This window comes from Drosophila suzukii, chromosome 2L (genome assembly GCF_043229965.1).
Source record: "Drosophila suzukii chromosome 2L, CBGP_Dsuzu_IsoJpt1.0, whole genome shotgun sequence".
NCBI lineage: Eukaryota > Metazoa > Arthropoda > Insecta > Diptera > Drosophilidae > Drosophila > Drosophila suzukii.
In genome coordinates this window covers 6,780,112-6,805,256 of record NC_092080.1, presented here as the reverse complement: position 1 = coordinate 6,805,256, position 25,145 = coordinate 6,780,112, and the positions used below count along the sequence as shown (strand labels likewise).

The following is a 25,145-nucleotide window of genomic DNA, read 5'->3' as shown; positions in this document are numbered from 1 at the left end:
TACGATTTTGTTACGATCATTTGTTTTACAATTTTAAAATGGTTTTCAAGATTATTGGGAAGCCATGAGCCAAGAAAAAGTCTAACTAACGAAACACTCGGGGTCACCTAACCGTCAAAATGTAAATTTGAAATCATTTCTACATAACTTCTACACACATGAAAAATACCAAAAGAAATACCGTAGACAAGTAAAATACTAAGATTAGAAGGGAGAGTGCCCAAAGCTAGTCGCTTTGTTTTGTGTGAATGGTGAAAGCACAGCTGATTGCTTGCAAGTAAACAACACAACTGCGTTCTCGCCGAGCACCTGAGGATTGCGTTGGAGTGCTCCGTTGGTGGGCAGATCACGGAACCAGAGGCGGCAGCATGTGCACTCTGCATCCCGAGGAGGAGGCCCACCTGGCGGCCATGGCCAGCGGTGGCCCCCCACCGAGAACACCCAGCCTGTGGGCCGTCAACCTGAACGAGTGCCAATATCACGGCGCTTTCGCTCTAGCCGATCATCGTGAAGTGCAAGGGTGTGCGCGTCCGGGTGTACAACGGAGGGTTAAATATTGGCTTAGTACAATATTTTATATTTTAGTATTTACGCGGTAAATTTTTAGTATCGACGCACCTGGTCACACTGAGCCATGCATTTGTTTTTGTTTGGTTATTCCGCCAAATTTCGTCAATATCAATATCTGTCGCAGCATGTCCTCTTGCAATTCTTTCGAAATAGCGGAGAAGAAGCGCATTGCGCTGGCCAAGCTGCAGGCCAAGAAGTCCCAGCTGCTGGCCAGTGCATCCGCCGGAAAGTCAGCCCTTACTCCAACAAGCGCGCAGCAACAAGTGCCGAATGGAAAGCCAAAACCCAATCAACCGCAGGCCAAATCCCCATTGAATTTCTATCGATCTCCGCCTGCAGCGCAGGAGAAGATCAGCAGGACCGCATCCACTTCCGGTGACAACAAGAGCTCCGCCTTCCTGAACGCTCTGAAGGCAATCAAACAGACCTCCGCCCGGGAATTGTCACGAGGAGCCGCACATCCCTACCATCGGCCAAATGGAGAAAATGGACGAAACAAGCCGACTCTCTCACTTGCTCCGGAAAAGGAGAAACCGATGGCTATGCTACTCGGTAACTCCATTACCTGCAATCTCTTCATGGTCAGCACGCATCGGTTTGCCGCCCAAACCTCGGGATATCATGAGAAGCTCATAGCCGTGTTCAAGAACATGCCCACCAGGTCCTACGAAAGCCAGAACCGCATCTGGAGTTTCGACCTCTCGGACTACCAATCCCTGCACACCCATGCGGCGGATCTAAAGCCACATGTCCACATGGTTGGTATTCCAAAGAAGGTGCAGGATCTCTGCCGGCAGCCGCCAACAGTTACCGAAAGAAGTGTTTTGGCTTCCATAGAACCCAAGCTGGCTGATAAGCTGTTGCCCTTCCAGCAGGATGGGGTGTGGTAGGCTTTTAATTGACCTCTATCATCCTCTACCTGCAACTAACTATGTTTTTTCCAATTTCAAGCTTTTCCATTGCCCAAAAGGGCCGCATTATGATCTGTGATGAAATGGGTCTGGGCAAAACTTATCAGGCATTGGCTGTGGCCGACTATTTCAAGGATGATTGGCCCTTACTCATCTGCACCACAGCCTCTACAAGAGACAGTTGGGCGAAACACATCGTGGAACTGTTGCCCAAGGTGCCCATCCACTACATCCAGGTGCTCAATAACAATCAACAATATTTGGGCGAATCCCAGGTGCTTATCACCAGTTACAACATGATGGAGCGTCATGAGGACAAGCTGCTGCAGCGCAGATACGGCTTCATCATCTTCGACGAATCGCACACGCTGAAGAACAGCAAGGCCAAGTGCACAGTGACGGCCAAGAGGCTTACGGATCAAGCCAAGCGGGTGGTTCTGCTGTCCGGAACTCCAGCTCTCTCCCGCCCCTTGGAACTCTTCACCCAACTCCAGTTGGTGGATGGCAAATTCATGAGTTTTATGGAGTTCAGTATGTAACAGATTTTATTTCTTTCATTCAAGTCTTTAAAACAAAACATTTACAGCCACTCGTTACTGTGATGGCAAGCAGTCGACATTTGGCTGGGATGCCAACGGCCAATCGAATCTAGAAGAGCTCAAGGTTATACTTACTCTCAAATATATGCTGAGGCGAACGAAAAATGAAGTGTTACCTCAACTTGCTGAAAAAAATCGGTGGGTTTTGGAAACCCTTTTAAAATTATAGCAGTGTATCCTAACATGTCCTTGTTCATCTGCAGTGAAACGGTGGTCCTGGATCCCGCCTTAGTCTGGACCAACGATGAGACCAAGGATACCTTAGATGCCTTTAACAAAGAGCTAAAAACATGCAAAGGCAGGGCCATGGAGGAGATTCTACTACGTTTCTATGCACGCACTGCAGAAGTAAAAGCCAAAGCTGTGTGGTAATTTAATATTCATTGTGGTAAAGAACATAATATTATTGATTATACACATATTTAGCGCCTATTTAAAAACCTTGGTTAAGGAGCAGAAAAAGTTCATAATTTTTGCCCATCACCGGGTCATGATGGATGCCATAAGCGACTGCCTCTGTGCGTTGAAAGTTCAGTACATACGCATCGATGGACAGACGCGTAGTGATCTCAGGTCGGATTTTGTAGACACATTCCAGAAGAAAAAGAGTTGCAAAGTGGCCCTGCTCTCCCTTAAAGCCTGCAATTCAGGGATCACACTAACTGCAGCGGAGATTATCGTGTTTGCTGAGCTGGACTGGAATCCTAGTGTGGGTTAAAACGTATATTAACCTGGAAATCCCTTTGATGTAATTTGTATATACCTTTTAGACCTTGGCCCAGGCTGAGAGTCGCGCCCATCGAATTGGCCAAACTAAAAATGTGATTTGTCGCTATTTAATGGCCCATAATACGGCAGACGATATCATCTGGAACATGCTCAAAAACAAGCAGGAGGTGCTCAGTAAAGTGGGCATCTTTGCCGAGAATCTTCAAAAGGCTACCCACACAGCGGCACCCACTTCGGTAAGATCGATATTGAAGGCTTGATTAACTAAATCTGTTGCTAACTTTGTTCTTTTGAAGTCTCACAAAATCGAAGAGTTCTTCTCGCCCGCCAAACCTGCCCCATCTCACCCGGAAAAGGGTGGCATTAGGCAGTACCTTTCTCCAGCTCCAGCCAAAGCGCCTAGTGAACTGAACAATAACACCGAAAAAGCCAAAGAAAGCAATGCTGAGTCGGATATCGCGGCCTTTTTAAACGATGATGATGATGAGGCTTTTATGGATTTAGATATTTAGTATAAGGATTTAAGCCTTGCATTGTTTAGTGTTTACTTGAAATAAATTAAAGTTAATAATATGACAGATAATGTAATAATAACTATAGGATTACAACCGTAATCTGCGCATGATCCACTGGTCAACAAATCTTCCCAGGCATCCGGTTTTTAGTGCCCTGGCAACAGGCAAACAAACACTCAAGCAATCCTTTTTACATGTATCAAATAAATAAATACACTAATAAGCTAACGTTTTGTAAACTGTAAGATAGATATAATGGACACCTCGCAGCTGGAATCTGATCTACTGGGCGAAGAGGAGGAGCTGGGAGATGAGCACGACGTATCCTTCCCCCGCGATATAATCAGCGTAGAGTGAGTATAAACTTTTTTAAGAAGTGCTCATGCTAGATGTTTCCTGTTCAAGACACTCATTCGGTTACGACTGCAAGAAGCTCTTCAACATGGTATTGGTGAATGCGGATACGCTGGTCTTTGCCTCGGGAAACTTCCTCAACTACTTCAGCATTTCTCGTCAGGAGATTTCCTTCCAGGAAACGGTCTACGGCTGTGGAGTAGGGTTTATCACGGTGAGTTTTCTTTGTGTAATCGATAGATTATAAATATATGTTTTGGGGACTTTCAGAAAAACGAACATCCGGATTACACTGGCCTCTTTACGGTGGGCGAGAACGGACCTTGTCCCACGATTTTCATCTACGAGTATCCCTCGTGTGAGGTCCGTGTGAAGCTTTTGAATGCAGCCAAGGCCTGTTTTACGGCGGGGTCTTATAACAAGACTGGGGAGTTGTTCGCCTCGCAGGCTGGCTATCCGGATTTCATAATAACCATCTGGCGCTGGGAGAAGGCAGAGGTCGTCCTTCGCGCCAAGTCCTTCCAGAGCGACATCCTGTTCGTCCATTTCTCGGAACACAACCCCATCCTGCTATGCTCTTCGGGCTTGAGCCACATCAAGTTCTGGAAGATGGCCAATACCTTTACGGGCTTGAAGTTAAAGGGAGATCTGGGACGCTTCGGCAAGACGGACTTCAGTGATATCTATGCCATGTACATGCTGGCGGATGAGAATGTGATCTCTGGCAGCGATTGGGGCAACATGCTGCTCTGGCAAGCGGGACTGATTAAGTTTGAGATCTGCCGGAAGGGTCGCAAGCCATGCCATACGAAACCCATAACCAGGATTACCATGAAGAACGGTGAGGTGACCACCGTTGGCATGGATGGCTATGTGCGAGTTTGGTACTGGGAAACGGTTGACTTGGCCGATCCCCCCGAGGATGATTTGTTTGTGGAGATCGATCCGATCTATGAGTTCAAGATTGCCGACGTGGAGCTGCGTTGCATGCAGAAGATCAATCCCTTCGACGAGTCGGACTTTACCCACTATGCCCAGGATGGAAACGGTGGTATTTGGTTTTGCGACATCAACACCTACGATGTTCCACAGAAACCGAGGAAGCTTTATTCCTGCATTGGCGGCAAGGTACTCACCTCCCAGATGTCCCCGGTGTCGCCGCACTTTCTTTGCATGTCGGAGAGCGGAAAGCTTTTTGTGTATCAATACGAGGAGCAGCGCCTGATCCTGGAGAAGCAGTTCCCGGCGGAGGGGGTCGATGTGATCTGGCTAGATACCCAGATCTCGGTGAAGGGGACCGAAATAGTGGCTGTCTTTAAGGACGGTATCCTGCGGCAGATGTATCTGGACCTCAGCAACCCGGAAAGGCCAACCATGACGCGAGTGAGATCCATCAAAGCGCACACATCTCCCATCACCAGACTCACGGTTAACCGAGACAGCACGTTGCTCCTTACCGGCAGCGCCGACAAGAGCATTTTCATCTACAAATTGAGCCGGGATGCGAATCAGCTTGTGGACTTGCATCCCCTGGGATTCGTGCAGTTTGCAGCGATCCCCAACTGCTTCTACTGGCACGATACCGAGCCTACTGTAGTCCTGGTGGGATGCAAGAGTGGCGAGTTGTACGAATATAATATACGCACTGAGGTTACCGCAGAAGAGACCTACCTGTCCTACAACATAACTGAGAAGTCGCGCATGCGCAGTACGAAATTCGTTTCCATCAAAAGCCGTATCCGTCGGGAAATCCATCGGGAGAACGTGAAGAAGCGCAAGGAACGTAAGCGGGAGCGCAAGATGAACGAGGTCGAGAAGCTGAAGAAGGCCAATCCCGGCCTGCAGATCGATATGGAGTCAGCACTAGCCGATTCCGAACCGGATGAGGAGGAGGAGCCGCTTCACATACCGGCCGTGCCCAACCCTATTATCTGGCTGCGCTACACAGTAAGGGATACCATTTGGGTGTCCATGGCGGGCTACGATGCTGGGTACATCTATGAGCTGGAATTTAATGCGCCGGAGCCCACTCGGGCCACCATCATAGCGGAGGGGGATGATATCGAGATACACTCTTACTGCATTATGTAAGTTTTCTGTCTCCAAAATAGTAAAGCTACAGTATTCCAGTTTTTACCACATATATCTACTATCGTATCGGATTCTGCTAAGAACTAATTATGAATATAAATAACTCGTCTTGTGTTATCCAAAATTCTTATATGCTTTTTACCTCCTCTTCCCCAGCGATGACTTCATCATTTTTGGCCTCGTCAACGGACGCCTTCGAATAAATCGCATCAATCCGGACAACTTTACAGACCTCTCCGAGTACCGCATCTATCCGTTGCACGATGCCCTGAAGGGCGTCATTCCCAAAATAGATACTAGTTACAATGGTGAGCACATTCTCACTGTTGGCTACGATGGCAACATGTTCCTTCACAAGTGGAGAGGCCCAAAGATCAATAGGAACAAGCGTCGGGATAAACTGCCTCCCCTGCCGGAGGGAGTTAGCCATGTTCAGGACATCGAAGATGAGGCACCATCCCTCGAGCAGGAGAAGATCAACGCGGAGCTGCGGCGCCAGCAGGAGGCGGCTGAGGCGCATGACCGCGATGTCCTGAACAAGATTGGACAGTTGCAGAACGTCTACTTCGACATTATCAAGCACAACGAGGAGCTACCTCCGGGTCTGCGAGCCAAGGACACGGATTTGCTGCTGGACGAACGTATTACACGACAGATCAGGGATGAACTGCAGGCAGAGTTGGATGATGTTCGGGAGGATCTGGCTTACGACCTGGAATTCGCCCAGGTGGGACACTCAAAGTTGTACAATCATTTCCTCAAGGAGCTGGTTCAAATCCCCTTTACCGTCAATCCCTTGCGGTGAGTGAATCCAATCATATCAATCTATGGTATTTACATTTGTGGTTGCAGTGCCAAGGTTCCGGGCGTGTCCACATTTCGTCTCCAGGCTCTGGGAGAGGAGCATGAGCAGATTAAGAGGGACATAGAAGAGCGTTTGAAACAGGAACACGATATGGGGTAAGTGTGACATTTCAGGGATCTCATCTTGGTATAACAAACTCCACACGAAATATATTACTTTTGAATCCACGACAAGCAGCCTTTACAGAGAGGATCGGGTTCCAGAACAGCCGGAAGTGTAAGCCTTATATTCCTTTAAACATTGTAGCACCTGCACCTATGTATATTCCAAAAATACTCACTATACCACAAGTTTTTAGTATTTTGTACTAAGGATTTATTCAACAAGCTTATTTTCGTACTTACTAATGCCTAACTTTATTCATCATAGACTCCATGACCTTGTGGTGGCCGAAAGATCAGACGAATCCATTGGAGAACCCCCGCCGGAATCATTCTTCTTTGGCAGGGATCCCAAGAGCATCGAACCGCGCTTTAGCAGGAAGATGATGCGCCTCCTGGTTCGCTACCGGAAACGTCAGCTTTTCGAAGTGCGCCGCATCTTTGACTGGGACAAGCTGGAGCGCCAGAAGCCAGACCCCAATCGCAACCATCCGGATGACGATGCCCAAATCGAGGAGGCCAAGCGCAACCTGGGTGACTTCAAGCTCAAGATCGGAGCAGACTATGAGCCCAAGTCCACGGAGACGCTTACCCAGAAGTACATAGAGGTCGTGGAGTGCCGCGAACAGTACTTTGGGATGGTGGACGCGTTCAACCAGATGGTGCTGGATCTGCGCGAGCGCAAGGGTGAACTGGAACAGTTCATCAATGCAAAAAGGAAACGCCTGGAAGTGATCCATAGCTACCTGCCCGAGTCAGATCGCCGGCCCTTGGAACCGATGCAAGAAACGGATATGGACCTGGAGTATCCAGAATTAAATCTTATCGAGCACTATACGCCCGGCTGTGGTGGGGAGATTGACGACATCCTCACCCTGGAGCGCTCTGTGGACGAGGTTGGTTACAGATCGTAATCATATATTGATTTCATAATAATTCAATCATGTCATATTCTCAGGTGATCGCCATGCGTTCGCCAATGAAGTCGATGGCCAGTCTGAGCCTCTTCAGCATGCACGGATTGGATGTGCCGGAATTGCACGAATACACCGCCTTCAATATGCTACAGATCTCGATGCTAGAGAAAAGTCTTCCCAATGCCGAGCTGACCGAGGAGCTGCTGAAACTGCCGCCCATCAGTGATCCGGCCTACTTTGAGACAAATGAGGATGGCGAGGCACCCTACATGATGGAGACTCGCCATCGATGGCTTCGCCAGCTCCTTCTGGAGCAGGCTGAGATTCATACGGAAGTGGACGAAGAAGTGCGGCAATTCGATAAGGCTGTAGAAAAGCTCCAAGTGCGACGGTTCCACGTGAAGCTGGACGCCGAGTTCATGAACGCCTACATGAACAGTCTAAACCAGGAGCTGTATATCCTGCGCGACAGCGAGGAGATAGAGACGCAGCTGCTCCTGAACGCCAAGACGGCGATGAGTACCCGTAACGAGCTGCAGGTGGTCATCAATACCACCAATAGGCAGTTGGACGAGCTGAGGCGAAACATAGACAAGCTGGGTGAGCAGATCATAGCAGTCCAGGTGCTCTTCTCCACCACGGTCAAGGGCCACAAGTTCTTCGACTTCCTGCGACGCATCTTCAAGAAGAAGTGGCGTCCACCAAAGGTGGCCAGGGGAGATGACGAGTCGTCTTCCTCCTCCTCCTCGTCTTCGTCCTCCAGCGAGGATCAACAGGCGGACAACAAGAGTCTCGACTCACTGGACATGACCACCATCCGACTGGACGAGGCCACGTGTCCCACCGGCCTGGATCGATCCCTCTACGACCTGGCTTTCGCCATGCGCTCCGATCGCCACGAGCTGGAGCGAAATGTGCGTGATCTTCAACGGGATGTGGAGAACAAGCGCAAGGAGATCGCCGAGATGCAGATCAAGATGAAGTATCACGAGGAAGTGTACCAGCGCGAGAAGAATGCCTTGTTGCAGTTTCGGGTTGGTAGTTCTACAGAGGATTTATATTCTAGTTACTAATGTATGTATTTCCCCTTCCAGCGTAATCGCCAGCAGGAAGTCAACAAGGTCAACATCAGCGCCATCCTGCGTATGGACCAACTGCAGCATTTTTACGAGGGCGATGACTACCGGGATCTGTCCAAAGCCATTCTCTTTGACGCCGACATGCTGGTGGATCTGCGCCGACGGGCGGATCAACTAAGTGAGGAGACGCTGGCCACCAAGCGCTGGCATCGCATCAACTTCATACACTTGAGGCGCATGAACACAGACATTAAGTTCATGCGATTCGAGATAACGCGCCTGGAGGAGGAGATCCGTCAGGCCATGATGAAGAAATTCGGCATCATAGTCAATCTGGATGAGTTGGAGGAGGAGGTCCTGAGACGTTACATCTTTGAGCTGGAAACCAACGCTGAGGATGAGCTGATGGCCCTCGAAAAGGAACTCTTGGAGAAGCAGGTATATAGTTCTTATAGATATATTATTTATTGGGAATATAGTATCCTAACCTTTTGTTATAGAAAGAACTCTCCCGCTGCGAGGAGGAACTGGTTCTGGAGACCCAAAACAATACCGAAAAGGTTAACATAATGACGGTGCTCCGTGAGGAGAACAACATCCTCCGCTCTCTGTTGGACATTCAGAACCGCAACTATGCAAAGTGGAGCAATCCGAATGTACTGAATTTGTCGTATGACATCGAGAAGTTAAGGGGCATTGAGAAATCCTTGATGGAGCAGATCGAAGTGGGTACTGTCTAGGTTGTTTCCTCCCAGATCCTTAAAATTGTATATTTAACAGTGCCTGGAGCGGGAGATATGTGCGCTGAGGCTAAAGTCCAAGCCTCTCCAGATCAACTACGAGTTTGAGCTGGATCCCAATGCGCAGCCGCAGGTGACCAACGAAATTCTGCCAAACGATGATGTGATGGTGTGCCCGGCCATCCTCAATGTGGATGCCTATATGTTGCCGCCCATGCCCGATGAGTTCATCATGGATCGCGTTCAGACGATCGTTCAGAAGAGCTTCAATCGCTTCTTTGGGAAGAGCACCACTCCGGAGAATGTGCGCAAGTTTGCCCTGCGATCTTCACTCTATTTGTGCCAGGCCGCCTACAGTTTCCAGGTTACTAGAGCTCCCTAAAAAATTATTACTTTATCCTACTAATAACCATCTTTAAGGGCCGCTATACGGATCGCATTGCCGAGTGCATTACGGAGCACCTGCAGACGATTGTGCCCAAGAAGTACTTCATTCACATCAGTGGCGAGGAGCTTCGCAAGCTCTTCAACGAGGTGGTGGCCGTCTTCGACTACGAACGCTCCGATGTGAACACCGAGGAACTCATTTCAGGGATCTTCGACCATGCCAAGGACTCGCTGTGTGCCCATATTCACCTGGGCGATGCCGATGTTGTTAACCGCACCCACTTCATCGTGGCACACATGTTCAAGGAGCTCATCGAGGTTCTACCCTTGGAGGAGTTCCAATCCGACGAGACTCTACGCATGATCGTGGACGTATTGGAGCGTGAGCCGATGGTGGATCCTCGAGCCATCGGCGTGGAGCAGCTCATCGAGAGCACGCTGCAGCACGCCCACGAGAATTTGCTCGACGGGATTACGGCGGTTCCGGTTCGCAAGCTGGGCAGCTCCATTCAGAGGGACCTGATCAAGCGGCGCCAGTACAAGCAGCCCAGCTGCGAGTCCCCGATGTCGGTGCGGATCGCCACGAAAAAGCCTGGTCACAGCAGTGGGCTTCCCTTCTAGCGCATTAGTTTTTTATTGGAATGTATTCGGAAAATTCAAATACATTTTTTATAAGCGTATTTAGCGGTTGTCATTTCGAAAACGTAAATCCTATTTCAGTTTTTAAAAAATGTATGATATGAACATGATATTTCGAAGCAGGATTTCATAGTATTACTATTTGCTGCATTAAAATATATGATTATGTGTATTTTATAAAATTATTTAATAATTTAAGTTTTCTTCAACTATTTTGTTATATTAATGATGACTGTAAAAATCTGAAGTTTTTGAAATTTGATTTTTAAGTGATTTCCCATTTATGAGTTTTTTAGTCTGCTTTATATATAACATTTTAGATTACTAATAAACTGTAGTAAAGAATTAAAAAATATGGTTTATATAAATTCTTCACTTTATAAAATTTATGTAACGGCAAAAATGACGAAATTTCTTTTTTTAAAATTATGTTTGAAAAAAGCTAGAATTGGCGGGAAAAGTGAAAGGCAGCACTGATTTAAGGCGCCTGGCAACCCTGTTTCTGAATCAGAGAAACTGCAAGTAAACAAAGTGCGACGAAAATAAATATAAATACATACATCATGTCGAAGCCATCAAAATCGGGTCCACCAAGTGACGGAAGTGCTCCCGCATACGATTACCGCAATGCCGGCGATGCCATGGCCATGGTATAGAGCTAAATTGATAAGTAATAAAAAATCCCCTTCAAATCGACCGTTTTCTAGAGAGCTCCTCCGCCAACCTACGAAGAAAGCCAGCGAAATGGCGGCACTGGGGCTGGTTATGGATATCAACAAGGAGGAGCTGCTCCGCCCAGCCAGAATCAATACTACGGGATGATCAGCCACCAGCAGCAGCAGATGCCCTTCAACGGACAGCAGCCGAACTACGGGATGCACCATGGCAATGGCTACGGATTTGCTGGACCCAGCACGTCAGCAGGAGCTGCTGCCGCACAGGTCCTCCACTTGGACTCGCGCGCCGAGGTGAGGACAAATGCCACAGGAAACGTGGTCATACCGCCTCCTCCGCCTGGCTGCCTGCCCACACCGGCCCAGTGGGCAGCCATGCAGGGCCAGCCCGTGGTCCTCAAGCAAAAGAAGCGTTCCTTTTTCTAGATTACTCCAGGCGGACATCATTTACTCGAATATAACTATGTTGGCCCCTTAAATGTTATAAAATAAACGATGCGATCCGTTTCGTTTCGTCCTCGCGTATATTTGAAAATTCCCTAAGCAAACGAACATGGCGCCGGTGAAAGGGTTAGGTTACAGTCCACCGGCTTTGATCCTCCTACTGACTACTGGGTGTGCACACTACTCGAAGATGTTCTCAAAGTATGTACTATCGAATGTTTGGACACGCACGAAACCATCTTCTCCGCCCGAAGCGTAACTCTTGCCGTCCGGATGGAAGGCCAAACTGTTGATGGGGCCGAAATGGCCCTTGAGTCGGGCGAACTCCTCTTCGTAGATCAGGTGGAAGAAGCGCGAGTCGAACTTGCCGGCCTTCGTGGATGTGGTGGTCACCTCCATGGCATCCTGACCGCCGCCCAGTACCACGTGATCCAGGATGGGGCTAATGGCAGCCGAGTTTACAGGTCTCTCCGTCTTGTAAGCCTTCAGGCACATGAGGGACTCGGAGTCGAACAGCTTGGCGGTGGTGTCCTTGGAGGCGGTGACAAACATAGTGCCATCCTTGCTCATCTGCATGTCGTTGATGCCTGCAGTGTGATCCGATCCAGAGTCGACCACCTTCTGGCCCTTGCGGATGTCCCAGATAGCAATGTTTCCATTGTCGTGACCTTGAAGAAACAATAGTTAGAAGATGCTATGGGGGATTACAAGAGGTTTGCCAACCTGTGATGATGGTCTCATCCAGAGGACCCCACAGCATCGAGGTGATCTTGGACTCGGTCATCGGGATGCGGAGCGTGGGCTCCTGTTCCGACAGCGAGGAGTCGGCGTTGCGTACATCGATCAGGAACAGCTCACAGTTCTGTCCCATCGCTTTGTCCGTGGAGTAGGCGGCCTGGTTGCCCGAGAAGCTGAAGTGGCTGGTGCGCACCGACGACTTGGTGGGAATGGAGGCGATGATGGTGCCGTACTCGACGTCCCAGATCTTGGTGGTCATGTCACCGGCGCCGGTGATGAGCTTGCGGCTCTCCCAGTCGACGTCCAAGCACCAAACCGCACCCTGGTGACCATCGTAGGTGCCCAAACGCTCGCCGTTCAGAGAGTACCAAACATTGGGCTTCTGATCCTTGGAGCAGGAGAACAGCAGGTCACCCTCGCGGTTGTACTTGATTTGCGTTATAGAACGCTCGTGGCCCTGGAGCATCAGCGGACGCTGGAAAGGTACGAATAAATTATTAACAATTTTAGCAACAATTTCGACCGCTTTTAAGGTTATGTTTGGCCCGGAGTTTCCACACGACTTTCGCACTCTGCAAATCGTTGGAAGTCCCGGGCAAGCTCTGCAGTTTGAAGTTAGCTGTGATATCCTCAGCTAGGCACGCACCATTTTGTATTATATTGTTATTTGTTGCGAGAAAACTAATATTTTTGCAACAACATCCACGCAGCACTACACGCCAAAAGAGCAAGAAATGTAGCCCGTTCGTGGAAATGGGTATTTTTGGCATATATCAGACTGGTCACACTATCGAATACAAAAAAGGAGAACACCCCAATTATTTATTATTACATCAAGCAAAAAACAGTTATTACTATGATTTAATTAAAATTATTAAATTATATTTAGTTTTTTTACGAGAATAAGTAAGTTCATTTAAAAACTAGATAATTGTGTCAAAAGTTGTGTTCTCTGTGTATTTTTTTTGGTATATTCTGCCGCTAGTATTTTTCGTGGTACGGTACTGCCAATCATCTGTTTACCGGAATCGGCTTTGTGATTCATATTTTTGGGAAGAAAAGTGCTAGGAAACGAGCGAAAATATGGCCAAAAACACCTCCAGCAATGCGTTCCGCAAGATCGATGTGGACCAGTACAACGAGGACAACTTCCGGGAGGATGACGGCGTGGATAGCGCGGCGGCGGGTCCGGATGAGAACGAGATCACGGCGCTGCTGACCCAGGGAAAATCCGTGGAGGCGCTCCTGAGTGCCCTGCAAAATGCTCCACTGCGTTGCAAGAACCAGAATGTGAAGGTGGGTGCCTGCTCCGAGTTATATCCACCACCACTAATCCTTCTAATCCCCCCGGGAAATTGCAGGACCACGCCCTGAACATCACATTGCGGGTCCTGCTGTCCATCAAGTCAACGCAAATGGACCAGGCCATAGATACCCTTGAGCAGAACGACCTGATCGACGTGCTGATGAAGTACATATACAGGGGATTCGAGATCCCTTCGGAAGGATCTAGTGGCCACCTGCTGCAGTGGCACGAGAAGGCCCTCGCCAAGGGAGGAGTGGGCTGCATTGTGCGGGTCATGTCCGACACAAATCGCGCCTAGAGGAGATTACCATAGCCAAAGGCGGTCATAGAGTCACCATCTTAACTGTCCCCTGCCCACAACACACAGATTCACACGCATCGCGGAGCATTTAATCAACGCAGGAATGGAGCACTGGACACCACATCCTCATCTTCTTCGGGATATGCCACGCCCCAGCTGAAACCCTCTTCTGTTTCTTTGCCGCAATACAAATGACGTTTTCCAAATTAGATTTTAACTGGTATCCAAGTATTAAAGTTTTTATTACGAAAGGTGAGTGGCAGTGATTTCATTTAAAGGGATTCACTTCTAGCTCGCCTAAGCCACACCCAAATGTAGCATAATTTTGAAAAACCTTGGTGTTTATATTGTTGGTGTTAAAAAGGATTATAGGATATAGGATCATAAATTAAAATTCCAAGCTTTACATTACAATATTCAATACTATCACGCCGAATTGTTAAAAGAAAGCTGGGACTACCTATTCAATTCCTTGAACTTAGAAAATATAGGTTCGTAACATATTGGCTTATCTAATCGAACTTCAAGCTAATCAATACAGGTGACGTTACCGAAATATGTCAGCTTTGTAGCTGGCATTCCATTTTCTTGACTCCGATTGAAAGGCAAATGCCATCCCAAACACATTCAATTTGTTCGAATCAACCTTTTCTGCTTTATTTGACTATTCAATGTGTAATAAGTGCTTTGGATAACTTAATCGAATCAATCACGGCATCTACAACTTCTTATAAATTTAAAAAGCGGCGAGGCTCGATGACGGACAAATGCCAGGCGAATTAAAATGCAGGAGTACGCTAAAATGATAGGCCCGAAAGTATAGGCTCGCATGCAATTTGATGATATTTCAGTGTTCGGGAAGGGGAAACATTTAACAAAGAAGGAGTTCGTTCTGCTTAAACGCGTCTTCAATAAATAGTTTTTTATGTTGCTTATATGTGGGGATTATTAAGTCGAAACGGGTTGCTCCAATCCCTGACCAGCCTACCACATGTGGGTCTCGCGGATTTCGCTGATGATGTGATTCGCCCGCGTCAGTGCCTGAAACGGGATTTAGTTTTAATAACTTTCCTAGATTAACTAGTTAGCTAGTGTAGCTCACCTTCAACATATCTGCCGCCTCCTTTCGTCGCACTGCAATGTGATCCGACTCGTTCAGCAGTGTTTCAGCTCTATCCGATTTATAGAGATGGGTGACCAGTTCGCTTTGCAAGTTGTCCTTAACGTAGTTAACCAAGAAATGCATAATGGCCTTTGGTACCGAGTCTTGTATGGATTTGCGCACAATGTAGAAATACGATTTGATCAGGCGTTCTGGAAAACAAAGCATGTTGAGTTTACTTATTTAAAATATATGGATAAGTACTAATAACCCACCGATGACATCGCAATCCTTTTGTTCCTTGTCGGTCAGGCGACGTGGATTGTGGTTAGCCGGCACATCGGGCAGCAGATTGACTGGCTTCACTGGGCTCACCATGTTATTGTGAACCGGCGTATTGCTGGCCGAGTTCTCAAGGCTGTCCGGACGCGTTGGTGCCGGTGGTAAAATGTTTGACAACCAAGTGCTGGCCATCGAAGACGTCGAGTTCTCGCCGACGTGGTTCTAGAACATGAAACGAAAATGGGTCACATAATATGCATACACGAATACTGATTCTGGTGGCACCTGCTCATGTGCTTCACTATACTGCTGCTGCTGGCTATTCGGGTGCTGCTGTAGCTGCTGCTGCTGTGAGGCTGCACTGTGCGCCGAGACCTGTGGCGACATGTGGTTGCGCGGTGTGTTGCCCCGCCGCTGACCTATATTAATCTGTGAGTAGGGATCGCTGTCCGATTTCAGCAGACTGGGCACCAGGGCGGCATCCTTATGGAAATCGGGATGCTTGGTGTTGATGTAGGCCAGCTCGATGGCCACAATGTTCTCCACCATCACGTTAGTGTGCGGCAGTCGGCGGCGTAGCAGCTGTGTGACCACATCCACAATCTTCTCATGAAGTTTGGGGAAGCTGTGGGGGGAAAATATGATAACTGCTATTATTTAATAATCTCTAGACCAATTACCGCAACATTTCCTGTTGCACTTCGTTGCCGCAGTGCTGAACAATGCGCTGCATCTCCTCGTGAATGAGTTCCACGCAACGCAGAGAGGGTTCCTCCAGTCGGCGGATCTGTCGCTTCACCAGCAGCTCGAATGAGACCTCCGGAACGAACAGGGCCGGACGCGGGCCCGTTGCATTCCGGATGGCCGTGAGTATGTCCATTTTGCTCAGTCCCGCCAGCGGGTGAATGGAGTCCAGGGTGCGGCCGAAGGTCTCGTGGAAAATGTAGCAGATCCTGGCACCGCCGCACAGCTCCGTGGTCTCGATGTTCCGGGCCGTGCCCTCGATGGTGGAGCAGTAAGCGCTGGCGAACTTCGTGATGATCTGCAGCAGGGTCTGGCTCTTGTCGGAAACATCCTCGCCGTAGGAGTTCAGCAGCGATTGGAATTGCGTGGCCATGATGTTGACGCGAGTCTGTAAAAATATGGGAAGTTATTTCTTTTAATTCTGGATGACTCTGTATCCTTATCAGCTTTTAATCTCTTGTTTTATCATATAAAAATATACGGATCGATTAAAATAGGTTGCTCAATTTTAGCAGAATGACATGGGAAGTTCTGGAATTTTTTAAATTTTGGAATAATTGTTTTTCTACATTTTGAACAATAAAAAACAAAAACAGAAAGTTTTATTGTTAATCATTTTAGTAAAATGTTGAAATTTGATTTTTTAAGACCGGAATAGTTTGATTCCTTTAAAATGTACTTCGGAAGTTAAGACTCACCTTAAGATCAGGCAGGCAGTCGCGGATGTGGTGCATCAGAAGCCGGTTGAGGGTCTTGGCCAAGTAGGGAGTGCCATTCCTGGTAGCCAGAGTGGGATACTTGCGCTGCAAGAAGGCCGCCTCGTCTTTCATCTGCTCGTCGATGTGCTTTTGATCCATGATGTCCTTCTGCGAGCGATTCATTACACCGATAATGCCTAGCTTGACGGGAATGACCCGGCCGCAGAGGATATCAATGGCATCGGTGCCGGCGTCCATGAGATCCAGTTTTGTGACCACGGCCAGGGTGCGCCTGCCATCGGGATCAACGTCCTTGGCCAGCTTTAGCGCCTCACTGGTGGCCATGTCCGTGTTGGCGGCCGTCACAGCCAATATAATGGAGTTGGGGTTCTCAATGTACTTGAGCACCAAGTCTTTGATCTGCGCCTCAATGTCCTCCGGCTGATCGCCCACTGGAACCTTGGTGATGCCGGGCAAATCCACCAGCGTCAGGTTGACCACGTGCGTGGAGAATATCTTCAGGTTGATGGGCTCCGGACAGATGCCCTTGTTGCTGCCCGCCGCACGCTCCGTTTCGTTCTCGATCTCCTTCCGGATCTCGTCAAAGTCCGTGAAGCACTTCTTGGTGTGCAGGAAACGGCCCCATTCCTCGGCATTAGAGGTTCCTAAAGAGATTGTTGTTGATTAGAAATGTGTTTTTTTTGGGGTCCTGGGATTTCAACTCACCATTTTCCGCCGAGCGATTCTCACGATCGTCGAGAGGACTGTATATCAGCTGGAGAATCAGTGGGCGACGGGTCACAATCCCAGTTCCTCGGGGTAGAAAGGAGCGTCCAACGACGCTCTCGATCACTGAACTCTTGCCGGAGCTCTGGAAACAAAGGGTGGTAAGGAAACCGCATTAATTGAAGTTAAAACCGTGACTGATAAACATCGATGACCTGATAAGAAGAGCTCCTAAAACATTTGCAACAAGGAAACACTTGGAAACCCCGAGATTAGCTATTGTTATCTGGCGGGACAGGTGGAATTCTATAAATCGAATTTATAATTAAATTTTTTTAAAGGATTTTTTAAAGAATCTTCGTTTTTATTTAAGAAAACTTCATTGTTTTAATAGAATATCAAACTTAGTGTAAATAGCTTTATATTTTTTAACAAATTGTATGTTATTGAATAACATTTTTAATTTCTTAAGGGAGACATTTTTAATATTAGTCCTTGTGGAATTCTATAAATCGAATTTATAATTAAATTTTTTTAAAGGATTTTTTAAAAGAATCTTCGTATTTATTTAAGAAAACTTCATTGTTTTAATAGAATATCAAACTTAGTGTAAATAGCTTTATATTTTTTAACAAATTGTATGTTATTGAATAACATTTTTAATTTCTTAAGGGAGACATTTTTAATATTAGTCCTTGTAATTAAAATCTAAGCTTTTAGATTAATAAAACATGTATTATGCTGATAAGGACTACCAAAATTATTAAGAAAATTTCAAAACATTAAGATTTATTAATCTACCGACTAGATATGGTAGTTATGGAGGTTCTCCTGTACTTGGTATCAATGACTTATGAGAACATTTAGTCATACGGAATTCATTCCAGAGCGCAAATCAAAGTGCAATTAAAGCCGCGATCGAAATATACAAACAAATCCGTTCGCGATGTGTGTACGAATGTTTGCAATGTGTTTGTGAAGGAATGTGTCACATCAGCAGCTGTTTTTTTCTTTTGTATAACTCAGCGGGGTATTGATTTTCCATGGGGGCGGCAAACATTGCCGAAAATAATTATATAAACCATGAGGCAGAAATAAAAACAGTAAGGTCCATCCAAAGTACGGATCGATTAAAAACACAACTAAAATGCCGGCAGACGCTTTCAGTTATATAATTTTGCGGGCACTTGAAAATGGCAAGAGTAGAGGATTAAGATATGTGCGTAATAATCCAGTTTTTGGGGAGTTCTCCTTTTGGGGAATGGGCTGATTTATTTTTTTTGGTTGGCAGATTTTTTGCAATTTGCTTACCTGACTGCCGAGAACAACAATTTGGGGCAGCTGTATCGAGTCGGACCCCACGGTGTTGAAGACGTCCTGCAGCTTGTTTATGACCGGAATTAGGGCCTCCATCGTGTTTGAGGATGTGTGCTGGGGTTCCTAAGATCGCGTTCCACTCGGTTGGCGATTAATCCGCGCACATTAATGCCGTTCTTTGCGGGTTTTTCTGGTTGACGCGAGTACCTAAATTATTTTTGCAATATGCCAGTGTTGGACAACGAATTTTTACTGATTACTGATGGGGCTGCCACATCGCTGCAATAAAATTAAGGGGGATTGCTCTAAAAATGTCATTATCGGCCATCACTAGAATTAGGGCTCGGCGTGTTGCCACCTTATCCATAGGTATAAATATTTATATTTGCTAATTTTATTTTATTGGATTTTTATTAAATGTTGTAAAGATTTTATTTTAATTAATTTTTTTTTAAAATTATTTTTAGAAATTTTTTTTTTTCTGTAGTGGTTCTGTATTTGTTCTTTCGAGTTGAGCTTTGGTGTTGCCACTGCAACTCAATGTTAAGCTTTTGCAGCCCGCCAAAGCAAATATTCAAAAATTGGGGAGGAACTTTTAATATTAGTAGCAGAATTATTAAATTCAGGTTCCTATTTTCGCCGTATTCAAATTAGCAATGTCTGTTGGAGGGAGTTTTTTACGTTTATTTTTTTTTTCGATAAACAAACAATAAGTTTTATTTGTTGGTGTTTTGTGTAGACCAATATAAATTGACTGAAATCTTACTGTCCTGTCATAAAATAAAAAAAAATATATTATACTTTGTTTTTCGACTTTATCAGTAAACTTACGAAAGTGTAAAATCCTTAAAAGGTTATCAAAGCCTAAAAGTTGAAGCAGCCAAGTGGTCAGACCACGTGCCTAAACAAAATGAGTAAAAAAGGGACATTCTGGGGCCCTGCCTCAAGTGCTTGAGATTTGCATAGTGATTGGGGGCGTGGTTAGGTTGTTATACGATTTGGAAGACCCACAGCCAACCATTTCCAGACTTTTTCTCAACCACATCGATTGCCTGCTATGCATTGTGGGTGAAAATGCCGTGCTCATCTGTCGTTCTTATCGGTTTATTTCGATGTTCGAGGATGCTTGTCGCCCGGTACACTAAACATTCAAAATTCGATAGTGGCCTGGCACAAATGGACCAGAATGGTATAGTATTCCCCCACTCACGTTTGCATCATCTGTCCTATTTGATAACAATTCGCATTGTTGCTTGCAAACTCCCCTTGGCTTCCTTTCAAATGAAAGTGACAATGAAAGCTGTTAGAGTTATCTAATATAATTTTTTAATGTTGGCTTATCTATTTAATGGTTTAAGAACTATTTGAATATCGATTAGATGTAGTAAGGGAAACATTCAAGCTTATAAAACAGTAGATAGTTGTCATAATACTAAAAGGGACTATTTTAATAAAGTTTTTTATATTGCCAACATAACAAATAAATTTTTGGATCAATAAGTAACTTTAAAAAAAAATGTAGAGCTTATAAAATCCAAAACCCATAGTTTTTAATGAAAATCATAATACAGATTTATGTTGGAATTATGTATGTTTTATTAGTGATTCTGCAATGTTCGTCAAGCTTCCTTCTGGTAATGTGGGTTTGTTTAATGTTTGTTAATGGTTAAGTTTCAAATGTTGCCCCGCAGCAGTTGTCTAGAGAAAAAAGAAAGATAAGTAAATTACTATTTACACATTGAAAATAATCGTTTACCCTGAAATATGTTGGTATATGTAATTTTGATGGTTAAGTTTCAAATGCTGTCCCGCATCAATTGTCTAGAGAAAAAAGAAAGATAAGTAAATTAGTATTTATAAATTGAAAATAATCGTTTACCTTGAGATATGTTGGTTTGAATAATGTTGAAGGTTAAGTTTTAAATGCTGTCCCGAATCAATTGTCTAGGGAAAAATGAAAGATTTGTGAATTACTATTTACAAATTGAAAATCACCGTTTACCTTGAGTTCACCCCTTAGTCTTGCCTTTCCTTTAATGTTATATGTTGGTTCTTCTATGCTCAACCATTTTCTTATCTATGATAATGGTAATGAATCATTTTTCTTCTCCTGTTGGTAATGAATACAACATTACCATTATCATTTGGTAATGAATGTTGATAATGAATGGAACATTTCTATTATCATTTCAGTTCCTCTCCTGTTCCTCTTCTTCATATGTATGGTTTCCCTTGGGTTTTAGGCTTACCGACTTCGGCATTATGCAAACCAAAAGCTGGTTAAAACAGTAACTCACCATCCATCCTCTCTCCTGCAGCAGCAGTAGTGATTTTTTCGAAATTTTGATGCTTACCACCTTGTCGCCATTAGGGAACTTTAAAGATCGGCCGAACTGCCAAGACTTCGACAGAAGGTCTTGGTTCTGATCGATTAAATGTTTAATTGTTTTATTATAATTCTCATGGGCAGAGTGCGGTACACAGACATACATTCCCATGGTGGCTGGAATCTCATCCTTGGGACAGGTTATCAGTTCGATCCCAATTACCTCCGTGATCTTTGGCATCACATGCTCAAGCCACTTCTTGGAGTTCTCATCCATGCATTTAACTAGAATATATCCTGGGAAATATCGTATGCCTTCAAAATTCATGCTGGCTATCCAGCCCCTCCTCATTTCCTTCACGAGGGCGTACTCAATCCTAGCCAGCTGCAGCTCACTCATAACTAGACTGGGATAACTTTTCGCCATAACAGCCATGGTGATGCCTGGATCCTTTGAGTCCAATGAATTTGGAAACAATTCTGGTTCCTTCTTCATTGATTTCTTGGGCTTTTTTGGTAAGCCTTCGGTGCTATCGCCAAGGAAGTCGTCTTCCATCGGACGCTTGCGACGGCGGTCATTCAGAACAGGCGGCTCCGGAATGGGAGGAATCTTTACCGGATCCTCCCCAGGACTGCTGGTCTCTTCCAAAATGTCCAAAATCGCCTTGAGCTTACATTCGATTTGGTCCCCAGTCGGTGGAATGGGAGGAATCTTTACCGGATCCTCCCCAGGACTGCTGGTCTCTTCCAAAATTTCCAAAATTTCCAAAATCGCCTTGAGCTTACGTTCGATTTGCTCCCGAGTCGGTGGACTTCTTTCTTCTGCCTGATTCCCAGGGGTTTCCTCGGAAGTTGAAGGTTCACTTTTTCCTGACCACAAAAACTTGTCCATTTTTTGGTAGTTAGTTGTTCCACACAAAAAGTTAAAATGACTTGCCTGTTCGACGTTCGGTGAAAAAGTGAGGAATTCAACTGGCACCTTTTCCATCTAGAAATTGACAGCAAGTCATGGCCTACTGCCACATTTGTTAAATCAAAGATAGTGTTAGGAATAGCCCTACACACTAGTTCATAACACTTTATTTAATATTTTAAAATAAGAGGGAATTTTCATGTGGCTAACCTAAATTGGATTTAATGTTTGTAATTTGGTTAGGGTTTTTTTTTATATAATAACGAAATCTATAAATTCCTAGGCTGCTGATTAGTTAGTTAGTTATTTAATCCATTAAAATTCGATAGTGCCTGGCTCTAATGGGCCAGAGTATTGGAAACTTTACACTCAGAAAAAAAAGGAACTCAACTCTTTGTTTCTTTTAACAGAAATAACAATGCAAGTTTAAGAAAATTTTTAATTCCCGCTTTTCGATTATATGGATGTAGGAAAAGCATTCAATCTAAAACTCAGTTAATAGTTGACAAAATAATAGGAAAGACTTGGGAACAAGCTAACACTATTGCTTGCATTTTATATAAACTTAAAAAGTAGTTACCAAAACGCCTAAAACCTCCTCCGTTGAAAGTTAAATCATTCAAGTTTGGTACAGACTAATCTCATTTTTTGCTTCATTATTATACATTTTGGTGCGTGGCAAGTGGGCTTCTTTAGCATTTTCATAGATAAACTTTTGGCTTCCAATTAACAAATTTGGCCAGCAACTTTGCCAGCACACCTCTGCTGTGTCGGTGTGTATAAATATTTCAAAATTTCTCCCATCAAATTGGCATTGTTGGACCGGGGAACTTTCGTATATCTTTCGGCCTGACAACTTGCCGAAATGTGCGGGGTAGAAAAGTTTTTGAGATGACAGTTATTGCGAAAGACGGGGACCAAAATGGGCCCCCATTCCAGGGGGCGGAATATTAATTTGATAATTTTACGGCTGAATGCAAATTTGGTGTCAGAGTCCTTGGCTCTCTAATTGACTGACGAATATTTAAAATATGAATTTCAAATGAAGTTCAACAATTGTCTGCGGGTTATTCTTTTGCTCATCTTGGCGCTCCTTTTTCTGGATTAATTATAGAACGACGGCGATGACGATGATGATGATGATGGTGGTGATGGTGATGGTGATGGAGTTGGAACAGCTTTGGTCCCGGTGGAGCATTAATCATGTGAAAGTAATTTTGCGCATTTGCATGCGTTGCAGAAAACGATAATTTTCATCCATCATTTTCAAGTGTTTCCGCAGGATTATAGTGCTGCAAGGAGTCGTCTGCATTTCCCTGTCATATCCTGCGTGTGTACAGGATGGAGATGGAAGTGGGAAGTGGGTATGGGTTTGGGGATGGGGATTCCCCTCATTATCCAGCGTCGTGTCGTCGTCAATTATTCTTGTTCTACAGACTGCCTGGAAGAACTTTGCATTTAGTTGATGAGCTTCTCTCGTCCTGGTCCTGGTCCTGGTCCTTCTGCTCCTTCTCCTCCTTTTGTGCCACGATGCCTTCGGTTTTCGGCTTTCATCTTTCAGCTGACTGCCAGTTGATCAATGGCTCTGCCCGTTTTCCATGGTGTTTCATGCAATTACGTATTTATATTGCGTATACGCCATGTGGAGACGACGGATGGATGGAGAGCCCTAAAATTGGGCGGGGTTTTTCACCCCCGAGTGTTCTTGCCACAACTGCAGCAATAATGAACTTTGATTTTGCCCTTTACCATCCCCGGAACCATGGATGTTTTACAGCCTGTGACCTGTGCGGAAATTGACGAGCTGGAGCTGAGGAATATGCGATATAATTGCTGATTGATGCGGTTTCAAGGCGGTTATTTTATTTGGTTTTCCATATTATATATATTTATACAGTCAATTTTGTAAGGATTATTTTTATATAACACATGGAAAAGCTTTAAGATACAGGAAAGAAATTGGAAAAAAACCTGAAATAAGAATTTTAGAATAAATCTGTACTAAGTAATAAAAGAGGTCCCTAAAGAAACAAGTAGTAGCTCCTGCACCCTTAATGTACATAAATTTGAAATAATATAAAATATATAAATATTATATTAGTATTAAAATTAAGATAATAAAATATATATTCCTAAACTTTGGTATTGAATTAAAATGTATAAATATTATATTAGTATTAAAGTATTATATATATATCTTTTGTATTAATTACATTTTTTCTCGAACATATTTTTCCATATTTCTTTGCTACATTAATATGGTAATAGAAATACCGCCTACATCTCAGTATAATGTCGCGCTACTCATTGGCATTATTTAACCCATTAAAGTGCCATAAAGTGTGGCCATAACAGAGTCTATCAAGTGGGCCATGTGTGCAGCCACTTGGTTGCTTTTTCGGTTTCTCCCCGGATCTTGGCAGGATGTGGCTACCATTTAGCAGATGTCGCCGCTTTTGGCACCCAACTCTTTGGCCATTAATCTGCCTGGGAACGCGGCTGCCAGATGCCGTCGAAAAGTGCGAAAGTATCGCACACATGTTTCCTTTTACTTATTTTTTTGGCAATGTTCTCGCCGTATGTTTAATTGGATTTGCAGCTAAGCGGAATTAGAACGCTCCGGGGGAAAAGTGGAGAGTTTCATTTGCATATTCCAGCTGTGGCATCTTGTAGGGAAAGCCACAAGACACTTTGAAAAAAATCTACAGATTGCTTAAAAGCAGAAAATTTTCTGAAATATTCTATATTAAATAAAACGTTGTTAAAAATGTTTTAAAAAATTTATGACTCGAGAAAAATGATTTTTTAACTGTTTGTTTTAAAATTTCAATTAGAAAATTCCGTTTAAAAAATTTTATAGAATCAACCATTTTTTCAGAGTTTTACTTTTAAAGTTTAAAAACAAATTTAAAAAATATTTTAGGCGCTTAAAATTTTAGAAAAATTGTCTTTTTGAAAATATTTTTTAATTTCTAATATATTGTTGCATACTTTAAGGAACATAAAGAAGAGTTTTCAAAACTCTAGTGATTAAAGAAGTATCTTTTTGGGACGAATCTATTGCATTTCAATAAATC

General features: G+C 44.7%; 8 protein-coding genes across 10 annotated transcripts in view; 4 read left to right on the top strand and 4 right to left on the bottom strand.

Moving 5' to 3' along the window:
* LOC108021082 (serine protease 1-like) overlaps positions 1 to 25,145 on the bottom strand; it is a 100,004-nt gene that overhangs the window by 8,456 nt on the left and 66,403 nt on the right. The gene's annotated exons all lie outside the window — the stretch shown is intronic.
* Positions 276 to 3,392, top strand: Marcal1 (SWI/SNF-related matrix-associated actin-dependent regulator of chromatin subfamily A-like protein 1). The gene is made up of 7 exons (XM_017067948.4): positions 276 to 1,456; positions 1,522 to 2,012; positions 2,068 to 2,218; positions 2,284 to 2,448; positions 2,507 to 2,789; positions 2,851 to 3,045; positions 3,106 to 3,392. The coding sequence occupies exons 1-7, from the start codon at positions 696 to 698 to the stop codon at positions 3,319 to 3,321; spliced, it is 2,262 nt and encodes a 753-aa protein (XP_016923437.3). The 5' UTR covers positions 276 to 695; the 3' UTR covers positions 3,322 to 3,392.
* Positions 3,537 to 10,538, top strand: LOC108021628 (cilia- and flagella-associated protein 44). 2 transcript variants are annotated; one of them, XM_017090435.4, is made up of 12 exons: positions 3,537 to 3,677; positions 3,730 to 3,892; positions 3,949 to 5,765; positions 5,926 to 6,570; positions 6,622 to 6,729; positions 6,812 to 6,850; positions 7,004 to 7,631; positions 7,694 to 8,686; positions 8,747 to 9,169; positions 9,232 to 9,456; positions 9,512 to 9,835; positions 9,892 to 10,538. In XM_017090435.4, exons 1-12 carry the CDS (start codon positions 3,580 to 3,582, stop codon positions 10,477 to 10,479), a joined length of 6,051 nt encoding a protein of 2,016 aa, XP_016945924.3. In that variant the 5' UTR covers positions 3,537 to 3,579; the 3' UTR covers positions 10,480 to 10,538. The 2 variants fall into 2 exon arrangements, with proteins under 2 accessions (XP_016945924.3, XP_016945925.3); XM_017090436.4 differs by lacking the exon at positions 6,812 to 6,850.
* On the top strand, positions 10,972 to 11,696 carry LOC108021493 (uncharacterized). The gene is made up of 2 exons (XM_017090241.4): positions 10,972 to 11,147; positions 11,205 to 11,696. The coding sequence occupies exons 1-2, from the start codon at positions 11,061 to 11,063 to the stop codon at positions 11,595 to 11,597; spliced, it is 480 nt and encodes a 159-aa protein (XP_016945730.1). The 5' UTR covers positions 10,972 to 11,060; the 3' UTR covers positions 11,598 to 11,696.
* Positions 11,677 to 13,155, bottom strand: eIF3i (eukaryotic translation initiation factor 3 subunit i). The gene is made up of 3 exons (XM_017090228.4): positions 13,000 to 13,155; positions 12,339 to 12,828; positions 11,677 to 12,283 (listed from the first exon to the last, which is right to left on the bottom strand). Exons 1-3 carry the CDS (start codon positions 13,000 to 13,002, stop codon positions 11,796 to 11,798), a joined length of 981 nt encoding a protein of 326 aa, XP_016945717.1. The 5' UTR covers positions 13,003 to 13,155; the 3' UTR covers positions 11,677 to 11,795.
* On the top strand, positions 13,358 to 14,216 carry Arpc5 (Actin-related protein 2/3 complex, subunit 5). Its single transcript, XM_017089758.4, has 2 exons — positions 13,358 to 13,649; positions 13,715 to 14,216. Exons 1-2 carry the CDS (start codon positions 13,437 to 13,439, stop codon positions 13,955 to 13,957), a joined length of 456 nt encoding a protein of 151 aa, XP_016945247.1. The 5' UTR covers positions 13,358 to 13,436; the 3' UTR covers positions 13,958 to 14,216.
* Drp1 (dynamin related protein 1) lies at positions 14,592 to 19,073 on the bottom strand. The gene is made up of 8 exons (XM_017089757.4): positions 18,824 to 19,073; positions 17,513 to 17,657; positions 16,787 to 17,451; positions 16,025 to 16,476; positions 15,630 to 15,969; positions 15,338 to 15,566; positions 15,063 to 15,274; positions 14,592 to 15,001 (listed from the first exon to the last, which is right to left on the bottom strand). The coding sequence occupies exons 1-8, from the start codon at positions 18,923 to 18,925 to the stop codon at positions 14,945 to 14,947; spliced, it is 2,202 nt and encodes a 733-aa protein (XP_016945246.3). The 5' UTR covers positions 18,926 to 19,073; the 3' UTR covers positions 14,592 to 14,944.
* Positions 20,355 to 22,130, bottom strand: LOC108010524 (uncharacterized). Of its 2 annotated transcripts, XM_065864471.2 has the most exons (4): positions 20,832 to 22,130; positions 20,709 to 20,773; positions 20,586 to 20,650; positions 20,355 to 20,527 (listed from the first exon to the last, which is right to left on the bottom strand). In XM_065864471.2, the coding sequence occupies exon 1, from the start codon at positions 22,045 to 22,047 to the stop codon at positions 21,019 to 21,021; it is 1,029 nt and encodes a 342-aa protein (XP_065720543.2). In that variant the 5' UTR covers positions 22,048 to 22,130; the 3' UTR covers positions 20,355 to 20,527; positions 20,586 to 20,650; positions 20,709 to 20,773; positions 20,832 to 21,018. The 2 variants fall into 2 exon arrangements, with proteins under 2 accessions (XP_065720543.2, XP_016930892.4); XM_017075403.4 differs by lacking the exon at positions 20,586 to 20,650.